A 19,282-nucleotide genomic window follows, 5' to 3' on the forward strand; every position below is an offset into this window, starting at 1 on the left:
GGGCTCTCAATTAGGCCTGTTACGATATGCGATAAGTCAGTTAATTGCACGGTAAATTAAAAGGGAATAATTGCCATATTCATGCGTGTTTGTTTTCCTCGTCTCTCTCCACCAAAGAGACTGGACGACAAGAGAGTTTACTGCCGTGCATCGTCTGGCAGCCAGGTGAGTTGGTTCATTAGCGTATTGAACGGAGGGAAAGCTCTTGTCATCGAGTGTCTTTGTCTCTGTGGGGGAGGCAGGGCTATGGGCTACACACACAGACACAGTGCGATCTTCGTGAGGGGGAGACGGGGCGGAGAAAAAAACAAACAGTTGAGCATAGAGAAAGACATGGAGCTTGTTCCTAAACCAAATGCCACGGCCCCTGTGTGGGAGTGTTTTGGATTTAAACCAAATGACAGAGGGGAGCCCAGTAATTTGGACGAGCCAGTGTGCTGGATTTGTTCTAAAACCATCTCAACAAAAGGAGCGAATACGACCAACTTAACTGCACACCTGAGAGTGAGAGACTGAGAGTCTATTTTTTGTATTTATTTCGATATTTTTACGTGTTATTTTGGATATTTACATTTTCTTTTTTCGCATTCGTAAATATTCTTGTTAAATAAATGTTTATTTCTCTTTAAAAGGGTGTACTTGCATCATTATTATCATTATTTAAGTTTAAAAAATGGTCTAAAAACAGCAAAATTACAATAATAAAAATGGTCTTAAAAGTAAAATATTACGCAATATTATTGCTTATCGCAATGACCAAAAACATCTAAACTTAATGTCCACTTACTCGCTTTTTCAAGGGCTTTCAACTGAACCTCACTTTTTTATCAGCAGCTGGAGTTTCCTCTATTATTTTCCATTCCACTTTATTCCTTTGTACTCAATTTCATTTTACACTATTTTATTAAAGTTTGACCCCCAAATAATCTAAATTCAAAGTCCCCTTACTAGCTTTTTCCCAGGCTTCCAGCTGCATCAAATGGTCATTAGCAGAAGGATTTCACTCTCTTGATTCTGTTCCTTCTTCTCAACTCTGATCTAGTCTACTTTATTCAAGTCTAGTCAATTCTAGTTTGACAAAACCAAAGTTTAATAGCTTAAGAGCACTTAATAGCTTTTTTTTAATGTGTTCACAGCATCTCAGTCTTCATCAGGGGATGATATTTGATCTCTTTGCTCTTCTCTTCTTTATTTTCATATTCCTGCCCTATTTTTACTACTTCGGTCTGGCAGAGTCATAATCAGATTCATCAGCATCGGTATCTTCATAACATTATCATATGATAGCAGTCTCACCTGCCAGAGGCTGAAGGAAAATCTCTCCCATCGGGTGAATAAATGAGATTCCATTCTGGCCGTCGGCAGTGATCTCATCTGTCAGTGCAGCATCTCCTCCTGCCACAAAATGTACATTGCAAACTCTCACATCAGTCAGTATTAAAAAAAAAACGTCAAAACCATTCTGACCCACTTATGACAGCGTATGCTTGTCAGTTTGACACTACTTCTGACCTTCATCTGAATGTGACAGACACTTAAATGTTGCAAAACTTTTTTTTCCCCAGTTGAAATTGTGTCATTTCTATAAAGAGTCAAGTGTCGAGAGCAGCCAGACAAGCATACATTACGCTCAAGAATCAAATCAAGTCTTTTAAAAGAGGCTCCTGTGCCACAGAAATGATAAAAAAAAATTCTTATTGAAGGAGGTTGGTGGCATGTCTCAGAAGAAATGGCAAGAGGGAGCGAGACAGAAGAACAGACATAAAAGTGATATGGGATTTTAGTGCAGGGGTTAGAGACAGCATTTAAGGGTCGGTGACAGAAAATACTGTTACCTCTGTAACCTCCTCCACCCCCTCCAGCTGTGCAGGCCCCACCTCCACCTCCAAATCCCCCAAATGTGGACCAGCTGAGCTTGGACTGGGCCAGGGGACATGAAGACCCCCCCTCAGCACCCTCCACTAGAGACTTTCCAGCCCCTTGGTGAGGACTGGGACTGTCTTTCCAGCCTCCGCCTCCACCTTCAGGAACACAAACAAGCACAAAATTAAACACTACTATATCAAACATATCATGTAACGCCACAAAAACTAAGAGAAAGGAACAGAAATGTTTAGACAGCAGGCACTGCATTACATGTTAATACAGGCCAAGATGTGCTAACTTTTAGCCCCTAGCATGGACTCAAAAACACTTCCCATAATACAACTGGCAGTAGACCCTCCCTCCCTGGTCCTGGTCCTCCCTGTGTCTTTCAAACTCCGTGCTATTAGTCTGGGACCCAGATGGCGTGAAATTAATGTCCTTAGGAAAATAAAAGAGGTTTTCTGGATTTATAACCTCAGATGCTCCAGTCCAAACATGATTAATGAAGATGTTAGAACTAGAGGGCTTTTGGGGTAGTTTTTACAAATCTTTATTGATGGTTTTGTCGTTTTTAACTGTGTTATATGTTTTAAATACTAAACCGGGTTTTAAATTCTATCATTATAACCACAGCTAGGGAGGTTTTTTCAGCATTACTGAAAAACTACTGACCTGATTTTCATAAAACTTGGTTGAAAGGTATAGCATGAATCAAGACAGAACCCAATAAAGTTGAAGTGGATTCAAATCACAGGGCGGATACAGAGGCTATTTTTAACTTTCCTTAACATTGTGAGCTGTGAGGCCTTTGTAGAATAAATAAATACCATATGTTTCATGCCAGGCAGGGGAAAATGCATTATTGTGCTGTGTTTTCTTCCTCCCTGTTTTTCTCTCGCTCTCCCTCGCCTGTTTTCTCTCCATGTGCCAAAAGCTGATTAGTTCCCACCTTGTGCAGTTCTATCAGTCTGCTAATTGGTTACCTCATGCTTTCAGCCTGCCCATCATCATAACAGGTCCTCAATAAAAGGAGCTCGCCTGAGGAGTTCTGCCCATCTCTTTGATCCTCTGCACTGAGACTGCCTGGGCTGCTGCTGCTCTGTTTGATAAAGTTGTTAAAATCAAAGGTATGTGGTGGGAGGTTGAGGACAGTAGGTGAGTGCGTACCGTATACATTTCCCTCATGTGGTTATTTTGTGTTTAGAAATACTAGGTTTATTGGTTGTTGCCACCCTTGTATTTGTTTGGTGAAGCTGCATCCTTTTTCTTTTGGTAAGAAAGTTAGATTTTTGGTTTGCATTTTATCTTAAGAGGTAGAAGTTAGCTGGGGCCTGGTTTTGTTATATTGGTTTCTTTTACTTGGCACAAACACTTTGTCCCTTCCTCCTCCACATTTGGAGAACCTTGTAGTAAGTTTGTAAATAAATAAGTTTTCGTGTCATCTTTAAATACAGTTAGATAGCAGTTATATTCGATAGTGACAAAGCATAGACAATTGTAGGAAAACAATGGCTCCATATAGCAATCCATATTCACGGGTACTGGTAATCTCCTGGGGTAGACTACACAAGGAGTTGCTCAAACTTTACAGAAAGCAGTTGTTATGGAGCACTCGTTTCACATATTTCTAATAGTTTATGGAAAGATATTCAGGCATATAAAGTGGTTGTGCTTGCAGATTTTCATATCATAGAAGACTGGACGATTAGCCTTTGGTCTTTGCCCTCTGAGTGCCTGTAACTGCAACTGTGAGATGGCTTTTGCTGTTTCATTTTGTTGTGTACTTTGATTTGAAACTTTCTACGCTGGAGATTAAGGCTGGCCATCTATGCGTCTAGCTAAGATAAAGCTAGCTGTACATAAGCTGTGCTTTTGACACATTCTCTAAATGACCCTGATGAAGGCCCCGCACATGAACACATTGGTGAAATAAACTCTTCTTGTCTTACTTGAGCACCTGGTTGGCTGGTGAAGTAGAGACAGCACTGTCCTCCAATAAATTTGTAGACGGCAAGAAAAGCCGAAATACCTGGGTGATATCGCCTCAGTAATTTTCTAAGACATTATCTTGCAGAAATGGAAGAAGTCTGTCTGTCTGTCTGTCCTTTGATTTTCTCGACAACTGCTCATCCCATTAACTTCACATTTAGCAGGTGTACTGCTTAAGACTCAAGAACGCGCAGTGTTGAGTGTGAAGCTGTTTGGGTAAGGGGTCCTCGCCAAGGCTGCAAGCAGCAATACAGACGGCCAAGCAACTGGGCTGTTCAAAACAGGCATGTTTTTAACAGGCACCGCACAGCTGTACAGCTAATAGGTAAACTGCCTCTGGAGTAACCCTTCAAGTTACAGAGCGATTCTTGGCAGTCTGGGCAGTAGTGTTCACGGTGGCTTTAGTCAGCTTTTACTGGAGACTGTTGATCTGACTGAGCAAACAGCAGCAGAGGGATTCTGTGAGAGAGAGAGAGCAGTTTGACTGGGTGTCCAATCAGCAAAGTGGGCTCTGCTCGCTGCTTTACAGGCTATCAAGAAGTTTCAAGAAGACAATATTCTTTGAGGAAAGAGGTCGGTCTTGTTAAGTCTAAGTTTGACAAAGTGGGACGATCTCCACCTGGAGATCTGAGTTAAACATTAGCGACGCAAAGCGCAGAAACAAGAGTATAGAGTCGGCAAAAAGCTCTTGTTCTGTCTGCCAGTTTTTGTTGTGTTGTTGTGATTTTATTTCTTTTTGTTTGCAGGCAGCTGGTGGGTGGATATGAGAGGGTCCTCAGCGAGGCTTCTTTGTTTCCCAAAAAAAAAAACCAAAAAGACCAAGAACACAGGACTTTGTGGCTTTTGCCTTTTATCACTTTACACCCATCCACACGGGCATCACTGACAGCCACGTTCTTTTTTTGTATTTATATATAAAGTTGGAGTTTAACTGTTGCCACAGTGCAGTGATGGAGACCCTTGAGTAATGAATAATCATGCAAAGAGTCGACAGGTTCAACCACCAGCCAATCACGGCCTCTAATCTACGCTGATGAACAGAAAGTCACATGTCCAGTTAGAGTCCCTAAGCCTTATCAAATGTTGCTAAATCTTGAAAGCCCACCCTGTCATCCATGATAATGACATACATACTGTATCTATTGCAGCTCTAGTCTCATGTGACAACACCGCCACACACATACACCCACACGCACACAATATCCTTACACATCTCATCTACACACTACTAAGAGCTACATATTTCCCCTGACACTCAGATCTTTATCTAAACAAACGTGCAGAGGTTTCAGTGAGATGAGCCGATAGATGCTCTGTGTTGAGACTCGGTTGGTTGGGGGGATTTACTGTGAACGTTCCAGCAGGCATTTCCAAGAGCAAGGAGAGACCTTTCTCTGCCATATATGTCTTGCTCCGAAGGTCAAGACCTGTCGAGAAACTAAAAATAAAATCCAGATAGATCCCATTATCCACAGGGCAAACACATCCTGCTAAGTGAGAGTGTGCGTGCATGCCAACGTGTGCTGCTTTGTGTGTGTGTTTACAAAACAAATAAATCCTCACATGGCCTTCAACCAACACATCTCTATGGGGAGGTTTTAATGCTACCTTTTGGAGAGATTAACCTGTTGTTGTTGGAAATCGCAGCATGTCAGCAGTTGATGAAAAAAAAAACAGGAGCACATTCTTAACTAGGATTTCTAACCCTTTGCTGTGAAAAGCACACACCTGAGTCTGCAGCCAAACTTTAGTGTCATAAAGAATATTTTTTGTACACATAAGTTATACTACATGTACTGGTAATGTTTTATTCTGTTCTTCCTTTGGTGTTGTCCTTATACCATAATATGTCAGTAAAAGAGTTCAGCTAGTTGGGAAGTTTTTCTATCGTTTTGTAACATAATATAACCTGTCATTCTACTCTTCGCAAGTTTTCATATAAAACTGTCCCTGTCAACCTCGAACCCTTTGTCAAGTCACAGTGATACTGGGGGACTTACACATTTGTCAGAACCTTTGTAAAACATTTTTTAAATAAAATGTCAGATTCTTGCAGATCTCAAGGCATATTCTATTACAAAGCACATTAAAGGAAATGGCCACTTTAGAATAAAAATACAGACAGTACTTACTCACCCTCATGCCGACAAGAAGTGTCCAGTGTAGTTTTTTAATCCCCAAAACTCGGGGTATCGGAGGATAACAGCTAGCCGGAATAACAGCTACACTTGAAGTGCATGGAACCCACATTTTGAAAATGTAATAAAACTCTGCCAATGCATTTCAAAAACATCAGAACCACTCATCCGTCGTAATCCAAGTGCCCTGAAGCTGTGGCATGCAAAATTGACTTGAAAAGACGTAATTTACTCCACTTTTATAGCATCATTTCTCACTGTGGTCAGTTAGCCTGCCTTGCAGGCGTGCTGTGTTTACATGGCAACTCACGCGAGACTAGCTGATGGCTAGTAGTGGTGCTAGTTCTCAAGTCTCGCGCTATAATAATAATACTATAATTAGTATAAATTAGTATGAATTCTTGAGTTGCGGCCAAAAATGTGTTTTGTGAGGTCACAGTGACCTTTGACCACCAAAGTCTGATCAGTTTGTCCTTAAGTCCAAGTTTGTGCCAAATTAAAAAAAAAAAAAAAAACATTTGTAAGGGGTTCCTGACATATCAGGCTCACGAGAATGGGACATACAGACAACCCGAAAACATAATCCCTTCAGCCACGGCTGTCAACAGCACAAAAGCATACAAACAGGAACCACAACATCTCAGGACCTTAACTGCACGTTCACTATCTCTCTGCCTTAATTTTTCTGTCATCTCTCCACTGTTCACATTCTATTTAAGGCATCAAATGCCCCCTTAAGCCAAGAATTGACCCAAACTGTGATCTTGTCACTCTAAATTACTTACAGACCTCACTGCCAAAACTTTTCTGAGAACAGTTTACTGCATGTTTTATTTATCCAGAGTAACAGAAAAATGCTATGACAACCACAAATAAAATTCCATTCACCCTCATTATATCGGGGTGGAGAGAGAAATCTCAAAGTCCAGTATCTCAAAAACATAACTGATAAATCTTTGTAGGTTTAGTTGAGTGAACTCCTTAAACAACAGTACATTTGCATTAGCAGTCGTATGGCCTATTATTTAGTACCTGCAGCACCAGTTTGACCGTTGGTACCAGGAGCTGTGGTGCTGTTTTCATACTGCTCTAGTGGTATCTGGTCCAGACTGGACTCGGGGTCCTCCATGTAGGCATTTCCTCCTCCGCCAGCCGCAATCAGCAAGGGAACCAGCTCAGCTCCCTCCATCTGACAAGACAGCATCACTGTAAATCTCACTTATCTGAGCCATCTTCAACTACGTTTGTGCCACAGTAAGTGTGCATCTCTACATTTCACTGCAAATGAAAAAGGACTTTTGACAAAGCATCAGTCTTAGTGCCAAAGCAAATTGAACGTGACCCAGGAAACTCACATTTTTTTTACAGATGGGAGATCATAATAAAGGGGCCAGTGAATATTTTTCCTGTGCTAATGTTATGATGAAAAAAAACTTTCCAACTTGTAGTGAGTCCAATTTATATCTAAACCCGTGGATTATAGTGTGAGACACTGCTAAATCCTTTCACTATGCCTACAGACATGTTGATGCCTATCAGTATGTGCACTTAATCTGCACAAGGTATCAAACGACCCACAGAAAGAGCCCACGCTGTTGAAACAACACAGAGTATCATCTGTCACCTTAAAGATGTAGGTGGCTCCACCTCCTCCGCCTCCTCCTCCTGCCCACTCTGCACCAGCCTCCCCCCTGAGGTTGTCTTCAATGACTGATGACTCTCCCAGGCAGATCCTCTGGGTATGGGGATTTCTCTACACCACAGGGGAGAAGGAAATTTGATTTTCAGAGAGAGAAGCTGTATTCACTTATGTATGAATCCAGCAGGCAAGAACTTTTTTATCTAGGTCACATTCTTGTCTCTACTTTCCCTGCCAAAAGACATCCCAGCGGGACATCACACACTTCAGGAAATCCTTTCAGCTGGTCCTGAAGTCCACCCAACTCACCCCTGGGCATGCATCCTCTCCCTGGTGTCCCACCAAGATGTAAAGGGTATCTCCTTTCTCCAGAGGAAATATGGCAGATATAAAGACCCCATGGTTGCGCTTGTTGTGGTTTTTGGCTCCTTTCCCTCCTGCAGCCCCGTAAGCAGAGATCCTGAGGGAGATGAATGCACCACAAGGGGTTTAAATACTGTGACTGAAAGAAATTGCTTTCTGGCTCAGGCTCCACAGCATATCACACACTTGATAGATAAGACTGCAGTGCACTTGAGCAAACAGCTACAGATGTCTATCATAACACACAAATTAGGAGACACAGTCACCTGCAGTTCTGTAAAGGGTTCCTCTTACAAACACACGCTTTACGCTGACACTGGCAAGAAGTACAGCTGTGTGTAACTTAGCCGTAGTCATTCAATGCCATGGAAATCCTACGAGTAATCCTGACACTTTTGTGTTGCATCATTTCATGTCGTGAGTGTGATAATGAGGTCCCATGACTGGCTGTGCAAAGACAATCAACTTGCTTTCAAGTCTTGATCTGGCAGGCCAATAATCAGTTACACTGAGTATGGCTAGAACAGTTTACACCCCAAGCACACAGACACACCACTAAATTGCTGCTGAGCCCAGCTTGTCTCTTCAGTGACTAAATGAACTATGGATGACATTCAGAGAAAAAAAAGCAACGGTGAGTCTCTGATCTTACAGGAAGAGACTATTTTTGTTATTGTAGAAACTCCTTCAAAAAACAAAAAGTGACAAAAGATAAGAAAAACATTAAAAAAAAAGACAATTACCAGATTTACACTGGAACAAATAACCGACCAGCCCTGAGAGAAGAGTGTTAAAGCCATCCCCTCCATCACTTACAGGTATCTGTTAGTCGCAGGTACCCTCCACATTTGGACTCCTTTAAAGGGCTCTTCCTTCCTAACAGTAACACTGACATTTTTGTTCCTGTAGGTACTGTCACACTGGGCCTGGGTTGGGCCATGGGGACCACTGGCACCACATGAGTTAAACCACCATGTCATCAAAGAAACCTCTGGAAAAATGGAGATAAAGAGAAAAAAACACTGACATGAGCTGGTGGGAAATTTTAGAAGTGTTGAGTGAGTCTTTAAAATGAAGGTACTGTGTATTCACTTGGATAAAAATAACAAGAAATCTGTGAGACCAAGATAAACAACTAAACACTGAAGAACAGAAGCAAACATATGGCGCAGCATCTCAGAGAATCACTGGATATTGCATTAACCACCTGGTACACGAGCGCTGAATGCAGGACGTATTGAAAGCCCCTGGTCAGCTGCTAGATAAAGCTTCAAGCATCAAGAGAGATTGCGAGTGTACAATCCACCACCTGGTATGTAAATTCTGCACGCAAAATGTATTCAAAATGACATGGTAGGCTTTGCAAAATCCACAAGTACCTGAGGCTGAAGGCTCTGGAAGGGGGCTTAAGAAATCCTCCAAGTCCGCCATGGGCAGGAGAGAGTTCTCATCTGAGCAGAGGCAGCAAGCCAAGGTAGAGGAAGGTGAGGAGAAAGAGGGACATGGAGTCACAGTAACCCATCTGCATATCACTTAAGCATAAATCATATTCAGACAGAAAGCAACACCCGTCAAAGGAAATGAGAACAGTTCAAGGATGAGTATTCTGGATGAACAAGGACACATGTCCTGAGACTGATTCCTAAGTAGAACATCATAAATGTATTTCCTACTAAGCCCTCTTTGTCCATTATGTAGCAAACAGACATGATAAATTTTGTTCATTTCTATGGTTTCACTTGAAGGTCCAGTAAGTTGGATTTTGGGGGCTCTATTGGCAGAAATGGAATACATATTCATAACTATGTTTTCATTAGCGTATAGTCACCTGTAACTAAGAGTTGTGTTTTGTCATCTTAGGGCGCATTCACACCAGGATAGTCCAGGGGATTTGGTTCGATTGTGCGGGGAATGCCGAAAAATGTCACACCTTCATATGGTTCAGTTCACTTTCACACTGCACTTTGTAAAGCGGACCAAACGGTCATGCTCCTGTTCTATCCAGTAAAAATCTCCAAATGGCATGTCTCAAAAACAGTACTCATAAAATGGAGTATATTCATTGTGACATATGTTAAATCCAGATGTCTAGGAAAAAAAAAATTGCAAAGCAGAATGTTTTGAAAAGGAATTTTAATCTTGAAAACTGCATTGTCCATGGAACCTACTCACTCACGTCATCTGTTAAGTTAAAGTCCCACTGATTGTCACACAGTGTGTGAAATTCATTCTCCGCATTTGACCCATCTCCTGAGGGAGTGGTGAGCAGCAGCGGTGCTGCGCTTGGGAATCATGTGGTAATCTAAATCTAAATCTTTCACATAATCTATGTAGGGTCCCCATATAAAACACATGCTGTTTGGCCTTTAATATCTAAGTTATTCTCTCTAATGGGAGACTTGATAACATCTGTCTTGTCCACTGAGTAATACTTGGTCTATAAATCCCTTTCCATAATAATGCAATACATTTTTTTGCATTGAGCAAGCTGAGATCTATAAATGCTCGTTCATATTTACTGTAATTATGTTTCTTTGGATATAAGCCCAAGAGAAAAAGTTTAGGATCCAGTAAAATTTATTTTGAAATTACCTTCTCTATCACAACTCTTACCTCTTACCAGAACATGTTAACCTTTGTACATTGCGAAATACAATGGAACAAGGTCCCTCTGTTTTCTGTACATTTTGTACATATATCCAGTATATTTTGGTCAAACCGGTTTAAGTCCACTGGTGTCAAATAAATCAGCATTAACCATTTATATTGTATTAATTCACAAAGCATATTTATAGATTTGATATGAGTGCCAGTGCAAGCTGCTTCAACTTTTTCTTTTTTTTACCTCTGCTTCTCCCGGGTTGGTGCTGCTGGCTTTGTTTTTTTTCCTACCCAAAATGCACTGCGCTCTACGTCACCTCCTCTCTATGGTACACTTCCTCACTTTGGTTTGCCGGATAGTCTGTTTGCATTTCCCACTGTAAGCGAATCGCACCAGATTACACTTGCATGTGAACCGAGACCTCCAGTTTTAAAGTGGAACAGGGTTCGCTTGTTTGGTCCGCACCAGAGTTAGAATGAGCGAACCAAACCAAACTATCCGTGGAAGCGGACCAGGGTTCGTTTGAAGTGGACCAAATAGCCCCAGGGTGAATGCATCCTTAGAATGAGCCCTTCATATCTACATAGGGAGTGGGTCCTCTTCCACAGAGACCGTCATGTTTCTACAGTAGCCCTGAACGGACAAACCAAACACTGGCACTGAGAGGGCCTTTCACGTTTTTTGAGAGGGCCTTGCGTGCAGGTTCTCTAGATGCATGGAAAGGGGAGGTAGAGGGGAGAGGTATTTGGTTGGTTGCAATCTGCAACCTCACCACTAGATGCACTAAATCTTAGATACCAGACCTCTAATGTGGTTTCTGTTAAAGTTAAAGGTTTTACAGCATAGCAAGGTTTGCATTTACTTCAACCTAAGATGCAAGGTCCACCGAGCTGCCCTTTGCCAGCACGGTATGGCTGAACTTACTTCAAGGTAACAGGCAATGCAACATTTTTGGCTACTATTTGTAAACAGTAACACTGTGGTGCTGTGTCCACAATTTTTGTAGCTCCCTCTTCGATGCGTGTTGCTTACAGTCTGGCACTTGACCGCTACCTTTTTATAAAGTCTCAACCTCACCTGCATGATGTATCCAGGAGTGTCCTTGAACACAGCGGGATAAGAAGAGAATGAGAATATACAGGCAGAAAGCAGAGTCCCTGTAGATAAATACACTGCCACACACTTCTAGTGGGTCATAAGTGATGACTATGAGGGATTATTTTTTTTGTGTGAGTCTACACAGTATTTTTTAGAAAAATCCTGCATAGTACCTTTGAGCATTGAGAGCCTCCATGGTCTAGATTCAACACCAGAAATGCATGCAAGCCACCACAGCACAAAAGAATCCCAGCACAGGGAGGTCAAAAATATCATAGGGACAAACATTAAGTAATGTTATGGCTCACTAAAGCTACTCTGGGATCTTGAATTGATGCCAGTTAGAAATTGCTCAAGTCTTGTCCAGCTGGAACTGAACAACAGCATTATACCACCAACACTGTGTCTCCCTGCAGGTTTTAAACCACCCTTCTCTTAAATCAAACCCAAAGAAAAACAGACGTATCTCGTTAATAAAATATAACAAAGTCAAATTTCACATCTGTGTTTAACTCTATTGTCATGCTTATTAATAAATTCACCCCGGGACATTTGAATAGAGCATGAAGAGGTTTTTAAAGCGTCCTTTTACGTGATTGTGAGAATAAAAAACTGAATCTTATGGCTCAAACACAGGAATGTTGGTACAAATTTTTACTGCCATACTGCAGTTATGCATTTGCAGCAAACCATAAAATGTTGGCTAGCCTCATGTCAAAAACAATCATTGAAACAAGGCTTAAAATAAATGACTGAGGAAAGCTGCAGGACCAAGCGTGATGCCAGTCTCAACAACAGTCTTGGAGTCATATTGTGCACAAACAATTTTAGATGTAATGAGGAGAGACACAGAGTAACCATTGTAAAACAAATGGTCTCACTGGGCATAGTTAGCCTCATGCTGTGTTCACACAGCAACAGGCTACAAGTAATTTTCAATGGAAACTGGTGACATGAAGCCACAAACTGGCGCCTGACACAAATCAAAGTTGAGCTGACCTCAACTTCTTTCAGCACTCAACTAATCATACATTTTTGTTTCTAGCTGTGGTATTGTGTTTTTAGCTAAAACAGCTGATGCTATGCTAGTTCTTTGTGTATTGTAGGGCGCACGGGAATGTGATGTGGCAGCAAAACGCGATGCCAAAATGGGGCTCAGACATTGATAAATATTATAGATCTTTTTTTTTTTTACCAAATACAAACTTTAGAAGACGTTCAGTGGATGAGCAACTGTGTAACACTTCAACAGTGACTCAGCAATAATAGAGCCGGCCATGCTGCTGCATTGTTTCTCCTTGTGTGAACACAGCATTACAGTTTAATAAGATTTAAAGCAAAACATTTGCTGAACAGTGGTCTCTGTGGTCTCAAGTGCTTGTTAAGGATGCCCTGAAAGAAATGTCTTATTAACAAACAAGATTCATATTTTAGATATACATCTAGAGTAAGATACATGTCACACATGACTCAGCAACAACATGGAGAGTAAAATATTCAAACTAAGCACAAAAAGTAAAGAAAATCTGGTAGATTGTAGATTATTTCTTTGTTGTATAACAATGCTTCTTGGCAATAAATCTTATACCGTTAGAAAGCCTGTTTATTTCCCTTTTAAATAATGCCACATTTGTAAGGAACATGCATTTGTGGGATGAGTAGCAGAGCTGAGTATGTGAGTTGCACCCATGAAAAATTTGTCAAATCTTCTCTGCCAATGACAAACAGGTTTTTTTTTTTGCTGTTGACTCTTGTTTGGTGTTGCTTGGTGGATTGGATGACTGACGTCTGAAGAAACAAGACATACTGGCAATTTAACATTTTATTCATTTAACAAATAGGAGCCTCAGTAGCGTGTGGAAGAACCAATACACAGCCACAACAGCCTGGCACCTCCTCCTCACGCTGGTCATCAGTCTGATCACACAGTGCTATGGGATGGCATCCCATTCTTCAACCAGCATTTGTCGGCCAACATGGTTGTGCTGGTCACTCTGGCACGAACAGCACGCCCAAGCTTATCCCACAACTTTTCGATGGGGATGAGGTCAGGACTGCTGGCAGGCCATTCCATCCTCTCCGCCACCAAATTTTGGAGGTAGTCTCTGATAAACCCCGCTCTGTGGGGGCGAGTATTGTCATCTTGGAGGATAGAGTTCGGTCCCAGACTGTGGAGATATGGGATTGCTCTGGTTGCAGAATTTCATCTCGATATCTCTCTGCATTGAGATTGCCTCCAATTATGACAAGCCTCGTTTTTCCAGTGAGGGAGATGCCACCCCACACCATCACCAAAAGATGTTACTCTATCGGTGCAGCAATCAGCAAAGTGTTCTCCACGTCTTCTCCACACTTTGACCCTACGATTTAACTGCGTAGGAATCTGGACTCATCGCTGAACATAACGTTCCTCCACATGTTCCTCCAACCAGGTACCAGGAGCTCAAAACAACTTTTTGTGCTTAGTTTAGATAAAAGTTACCATATACAAGCCAACAAAAAAAACAAAGCCAACACAAAGTGCCAAAAACTGCAGGTCCTTAACTTTATGGAGAAAAAAAAAAAAAAAAGTTTATAGCCTGGTGCAAAAAACAGGCCTGGTTTCTGTCGCTAATTTTCCCCTTCTAGACAAGAATTTTGGGGAGGATGAACTCCGCTGTTTAAATTTTATTAGGGCTTGAAGTTCTGCATAAATATGGGCGTAGTTGCTTTGAGTGACGGGCTGTCCTCAGGTTCTCAGTCAGATCCACCCTTCGCTCCTCCAAAGCCACACTCTTGTCTAAATATGCTCATTTTTTGCTCCAAAAAAATTCAAGATAGCAACAGCCACAATGCCAAACTTGGGAGTCCACATACCAATGGGTGACATTACTGTGGCTTTGTCCATTATTTTTGAACAGTCTTTGGTCATAGACACCAAGTCAGACTGTAGCAGCCAAACTTTTAAACTTTTAAGCATTTTATTCTTCATGAAATCAACCTCCCATTTGCGCAACATGTGAAATGATATTTCTTTATTCAAATGTCACACAGACTCTTTATGAAAGAGAAACTAGTGTGACCAGTAACTTACATGTTTGCTTCCCCTGGTAAAGTCAACTATTGACTCAAATGATACACATTCTTTATTTGCGTTGGTTTTACATATTATTAACACAAATATGTTGAACAATAATTAAATGGTGGCATGTTAGGATGGCTTACCTGTGCCGAAGCAGGCTGCACCAATTGCAATGTCATCAAGAGCAACGTCAGCATTGGAGCCTTGTCCCCACACAGCTGTCACTTTAACGTGGAACCTGGAGCAAAGCGCATGACATTGTTTTATTTACAGAATTAGAGTTTTTGTCTTTATGTGAAAGGCAGCAGGAATTCAACCCCAATATGTGTAAAACACAGCTTGTAGTAAAGAACAAGTCAAACCTTAACAATGATTACAAATTCTTTGGATGAAAGCAGCAATTTTTTCTCCTCGTCACCAGTCTAAAGTACTCATTTTGTTCTGACATGGGACATAAAGTAAATCTTAGTACCACAGAGTCTGGGAAAAGGGTCTGTTTTTCAACGAGAACCATGAAAAAGAGTAGTAATAAAAGGGTACAGTTAAATGATAGAGCTAACATTCATACACATGTCTGATTCTTTTGCTGAAACACGTCAGTGTTACATAATCATCCACTCCTCTACCCTTTTCATTTATACGCACTCATGATGAAGGCCAGTCAGCTGCAGGGCAACATCTTCCCAGTCGTCTGTCCACTGATCATTTCTCTCCCAGACCAGTGGTGCTGTGCTGGTCCCATTCTCCTCTATAGCCACCAGCAATGAACCATTGAAGTGTCCATACAGGTACAGGGAGAAACGCATCTGAATAGAAAAACAGACACAATTTCAGCAAGGAATAAACATATTAATAAAATATTCTGTTGACAAAGAGCAGCCTCATAAGGAGAAAATAACATAAAATATATAAACAAATTGATTTAATAATTGTGTCTGTCTAAATAACTGACCTGACAGGCAGTGGTAGAGACTGGGGGAGGGAAAGAGGAGCTCTGAATGGACGCCTCTCGAACAGAATTACTCTCTCTTACCTGCAGAAACAGGAAGTGCCCTGAGGGCGCACAATAAATATGACACAGCAGTACACCAACCAGCTCATGAAACAATCTGTTATCAAAATAATGGATATGAGAGATGCAGTAATAGTTTGAAAAGTTCATGCTGTACTCTTTAAAGCCACACATTTTGAGGATGTCTTATTCAGAGAACCAGCAGCCGGTAAAACTAAAACTCAGATGATTGAAAGCAGTTGTAAGATTGGGTTAAATATAAAGCTATATTAAACTTTTTTAGGACAAATATGTTCTGCAGCTGGATTTAAACGATCCATATGAACTCTTTATGGTCATGCAGTGTAACTTCATATGGTAGTAATCTAACAAAGCATTCCTACCCCTATCTGGGTCTAGAAAAGCCTGTTTGTGACAGAGTCTAACTTTAAGCACAAACCACAGTAATATACCCATAGAAATTAAACTAGGATACAAGGTGTTAATATGGCCCATTTCAAACATAATGGCACACACTGCTAACCTGGTGTACTCTGCAGAGCGACACCCTGCATGTCCTCCCTCTCCAGAAGTTCATTTCCAGCGACCCTTCTCCAGGCCGAGTGCTGGTTGGACACGGACCAACCGCATGCATCCTGTTCAAATGAACAGTGGGAGCCAAACGGAAGAGTACCTGGGAAGGAGGAAGATTATCATATTTCATTAAAACAGAGATCACAGCTGCTTAAAGGTCCACCTTTCCCAATTGATTCCTCCTCTCTCAAAGCAAGATTTACATTTTTTGGAGAAATCAGTTAAGAACTTCAAGGGGTGCCATAATTTAATGTCTTAAAATGCAAGTTAGAGAACCTTGATGTCTCCCAGACTAGGAAATGTGCTTGTTTGGCAGCTTACAGTCACATGAGATAATAAATAACAATTTCATCTATTTGCATCTGGCACAAGGAAAGCAGGTATGTTTAGCCTGATTACAGCAGGGTAAAGAAATTAGTCAACTTCAAAGTGAAAAGATTCCTTCCCACAAATCCAGAATTGTCTTGTTTACATGCTGAATCACATTAGCTGGCGGCTGGATTCCAATACATCCAAGAGATACTAGGTGAACATATTTTAAGTTCCAACATCACCATAGAGGTAGGACTTTTGAGCCAAAACATGTAGCTGCTGCAGAAATCTAGACGTTAATATTAAAGAAATAGTTTTGGGAACTACTTCCTTACTTTCCAAGAATGAGATGAAAGGACGGACAGTTTTCTTATGTGATAAGTGCAGATGGTGTCAGGATGTGGTTAGCCTAGCTAGCTTAAACACCTGATCTACACCTCTATAGCTCTGTTATTTATATGTTGCATCTTGATTTTTTTAAATCTGAAAACAAAAAAAAATGGACAAATGACAATTTATGTAGGTGGGGATGCAATGCCGGCAATTAGTGCTATCAGCACGCAGTACTGCCTACTGTCAGTGGACCTGCCCATTGCTGCTAACAAGCAATTACAGCACATAACTCCCTTTAAAAATTACAAGCTAAACATGTTAGTGAAACAACATGTTAAATAATGAGCTTTCAAGGGGTTGGTAGGCATATTTTTTAACTTTATTGAGCACCTAGCTGGTTTCCACTGCTAGCTGTTTTTATGCTAAGTCATCTTAACCCTGATTTACAGTAGGATACTTGACACTTTCACACAGTGTCTCTGTCCACAGAAGCAGCCATCTATCAGCAGCAGCTTCTGGGGAGCTGTGTGGACAGTGGCCTGTCAAACTGCCCTCACCAGGGTGAATGACACCAAAATGTTTTCATGTCAGCTCAACAGGAGGAAATCAACAGTGTTTGATTTATTGATTCTGATTTTTTTCGAAGCACATCATAGCGAGTGAGGGGAATCTGCCACTCACAGAGAGACTAGGAGATGATCAATCAATAAATATAGCCTACAGCTCATAAACTAAATTAAACACATATACACCAGGATATTTGTGTGATTTAAACAGCTGTTTGTGCAGATTATGCTTCACTGAATGCAACAAAAATACACTGGGACTGTAAGAAAAAGCAGGGGATCTCTGGTTATCATGGAGACAACTTAAAACCTTTTGAGTGACAGCTATCAAGTGTTGAGCGCCCTACAATAATCAGGCTTTACCCGACTCAAGCTCCATTCTTACTGATGACTGGTATCAATCTCCTTTGCTCACTCTTCGCTAGGCACATTTTCCAAAATGACCATTTCCTTTATTCATACAGTGTACATGTATGACAGATGTTGGGAGGCACATTCTCAGAGCTGAGCCTGTTCCTTCTTCAGCTGAACTAAACACATCATATTTTTTATACTGGAAACAGATATAAAAAACGACATCAATCCTTTAGACCCTTCTTGGATGAGATGACAAAAACAGCCATGTCAAGGGTCCATTTAACAGAGTACTTTATGAACACACATGCAGGATTGATTTTACTGGCGGTCCACTGAAAAAAATTACACCACCACTGTGAACCAGCTCTTCTCCCCCAGCAATCCATGACTCAAGGACTCTAAATAGCCCTGACTACCATTGAGTTCATTAATGACTGAAGCGAGGCCTTTTGATTGAGTGGTGAAGAGGGTTTTTCTTTTCGTGCTGGATGATTGATGTTTTCAAAGATAATGATGAAGCTTGTTATATTTCAGACTGTGAAGTGGGAGGAAGTTAAAGGCATTAACTGACTCTCTGAAAACACTTTTCTGCAGCATTTTTTTTTTTTTTTAAGATTATTTCTTATTTTGGCTCCAAAGAGGTTCTGGCAAACCGTCCGGCGCCTCAGGGGGGGAAGGCGGCAACTTGCTCACACTGTTTACAGTGGGGGCGGGGAGCTGCTGACGTCAACTGGGGACATTGTCGAGTGGTGGAAGGAATACTTTGAGGAGCTCCTCAATCCCACCAACACGTATCCCAGTGAGGAAACAGAGCTGGGGGCCTCGGGGGCGGGTCGTCCAATTTCTGGGGCAGAAATTGCCGAGGTAGCGAAGGAACTACGTGGCGGCAGAGCCCCGGGGGTGGACGAGATTCGCCCTGGATACCTCAAGGCTCTGGATGTTGTAGGGCTGTCCTGGCTGACACGCCTCTGCAACATTGCGTGGACATCGGGGGCAGTGCCTCTGGAGTGGCAGACCGGGGTGATGGTCCCCATCTTCAAGAAAGGGGACCAGAGGGTGTGTTCCAACTACAGGGGGATCACACTCCTCAGCCTACCCGGTAAGGTCTACGCCAGGGTGCTGGAGAAGAGGGTTCGGTCGATAGTTGAACCAATGGATTGAGGAGGAGCAATGTGGTTTTCGTCGCGGATGCGGAACCGTGGACCAGCTCTTTACCCTCGCCAGGGTGCTGGAGGGGGCATGGGAGTTCGCCCAACCAGTCCACATGTGTTTTGTGGATTTGGAGAAGGCTTACGACCGTGTCCCCAGGGGCATCCTGTGGGGGGTGCTCCGGGAGTATGGGGTTGGTGGCCCTTTGCTAGGGGCCATCCAGT

The 19,282-nt window shown here is 41.8% G+C and overlaps 1 protein-coding gene across 2 annotated transcripts in view; it reads right to left on the reverse strand.

Moving 5' to 3' along the window:
• The window catches only part of ltk (leukocyte receptor tyrosine kinase), an 86,960-nt gene that overhangs the window by 26,482 nt on the left and 41,196 nt on the right, over positions 1 to 19,282 (reverse strand). For both annotated transcript variants that reach the window (XM_078175064.1, XM_078175063.1), the window contains exons 7-17: positions 16,292 to 16,441; positions 15,709 to 15,809; positions 15,402 to 15,562; positions 14,900 to 14,994; positions 9,375 to 9,446; positions 8,812 to 8,986; positions 7,942 to 8,092; positions 7,618 to 7,746; positions 7,026 to 7,182; positions 1,836 to 2,021; positions 1,297 to 1,395 (exon numbers count right to left, since the gene is read on the reverse strand). In XM_078175064.1, coding sequence (XP_078031190.1) covers positions 1,297 to 1,395; positions 1,836 to 2,021; positions 7,026 to 7,182; positions 7,618 to 7,746; positions 7,942 to 8,092; positions 8,812 to 8,986; positions 9,375 to 9,446; positions 14,900 to 14,994; positions 15,402 to 15,562; positions 15,709 to 15,809; positions 16,292 to 16,441 — 1,476 coding nt within the window. The remainder of the gene's footprint in view (positions 1 to 1,296; positions 1,396 to 1,835; positions 2,022 to 7,025; positions 7,183 to 7,617; positions 7,747 to 7,941; positions 8,093 to 8,811; positions 8,987 to 9,374; positions 9,447 to 14,899; positions 14,995 to 15,401; positions 15,563 to 15,708; positions 15,810 to 16,291; positions 16,442 to 19,282) is intronic.

The sequence above is a fragment of the Epinephelus lanceolatus genome, chromosome 15 (assembly GCF_041903045.1).
Source record: "Epinephelus lanceolatus isolate andai-2023 chromosome 15, ASM4190304v1, whole genome shotgun sequence".
In the NCBI taxonomy this organism is placed as follows: domain Eukaryota; kingdom Metazoa; phylum Chordata; class Actinopteri; order Perciformes; family Serranidae; genus Epinephelus; species Epinephelus lanceolatus.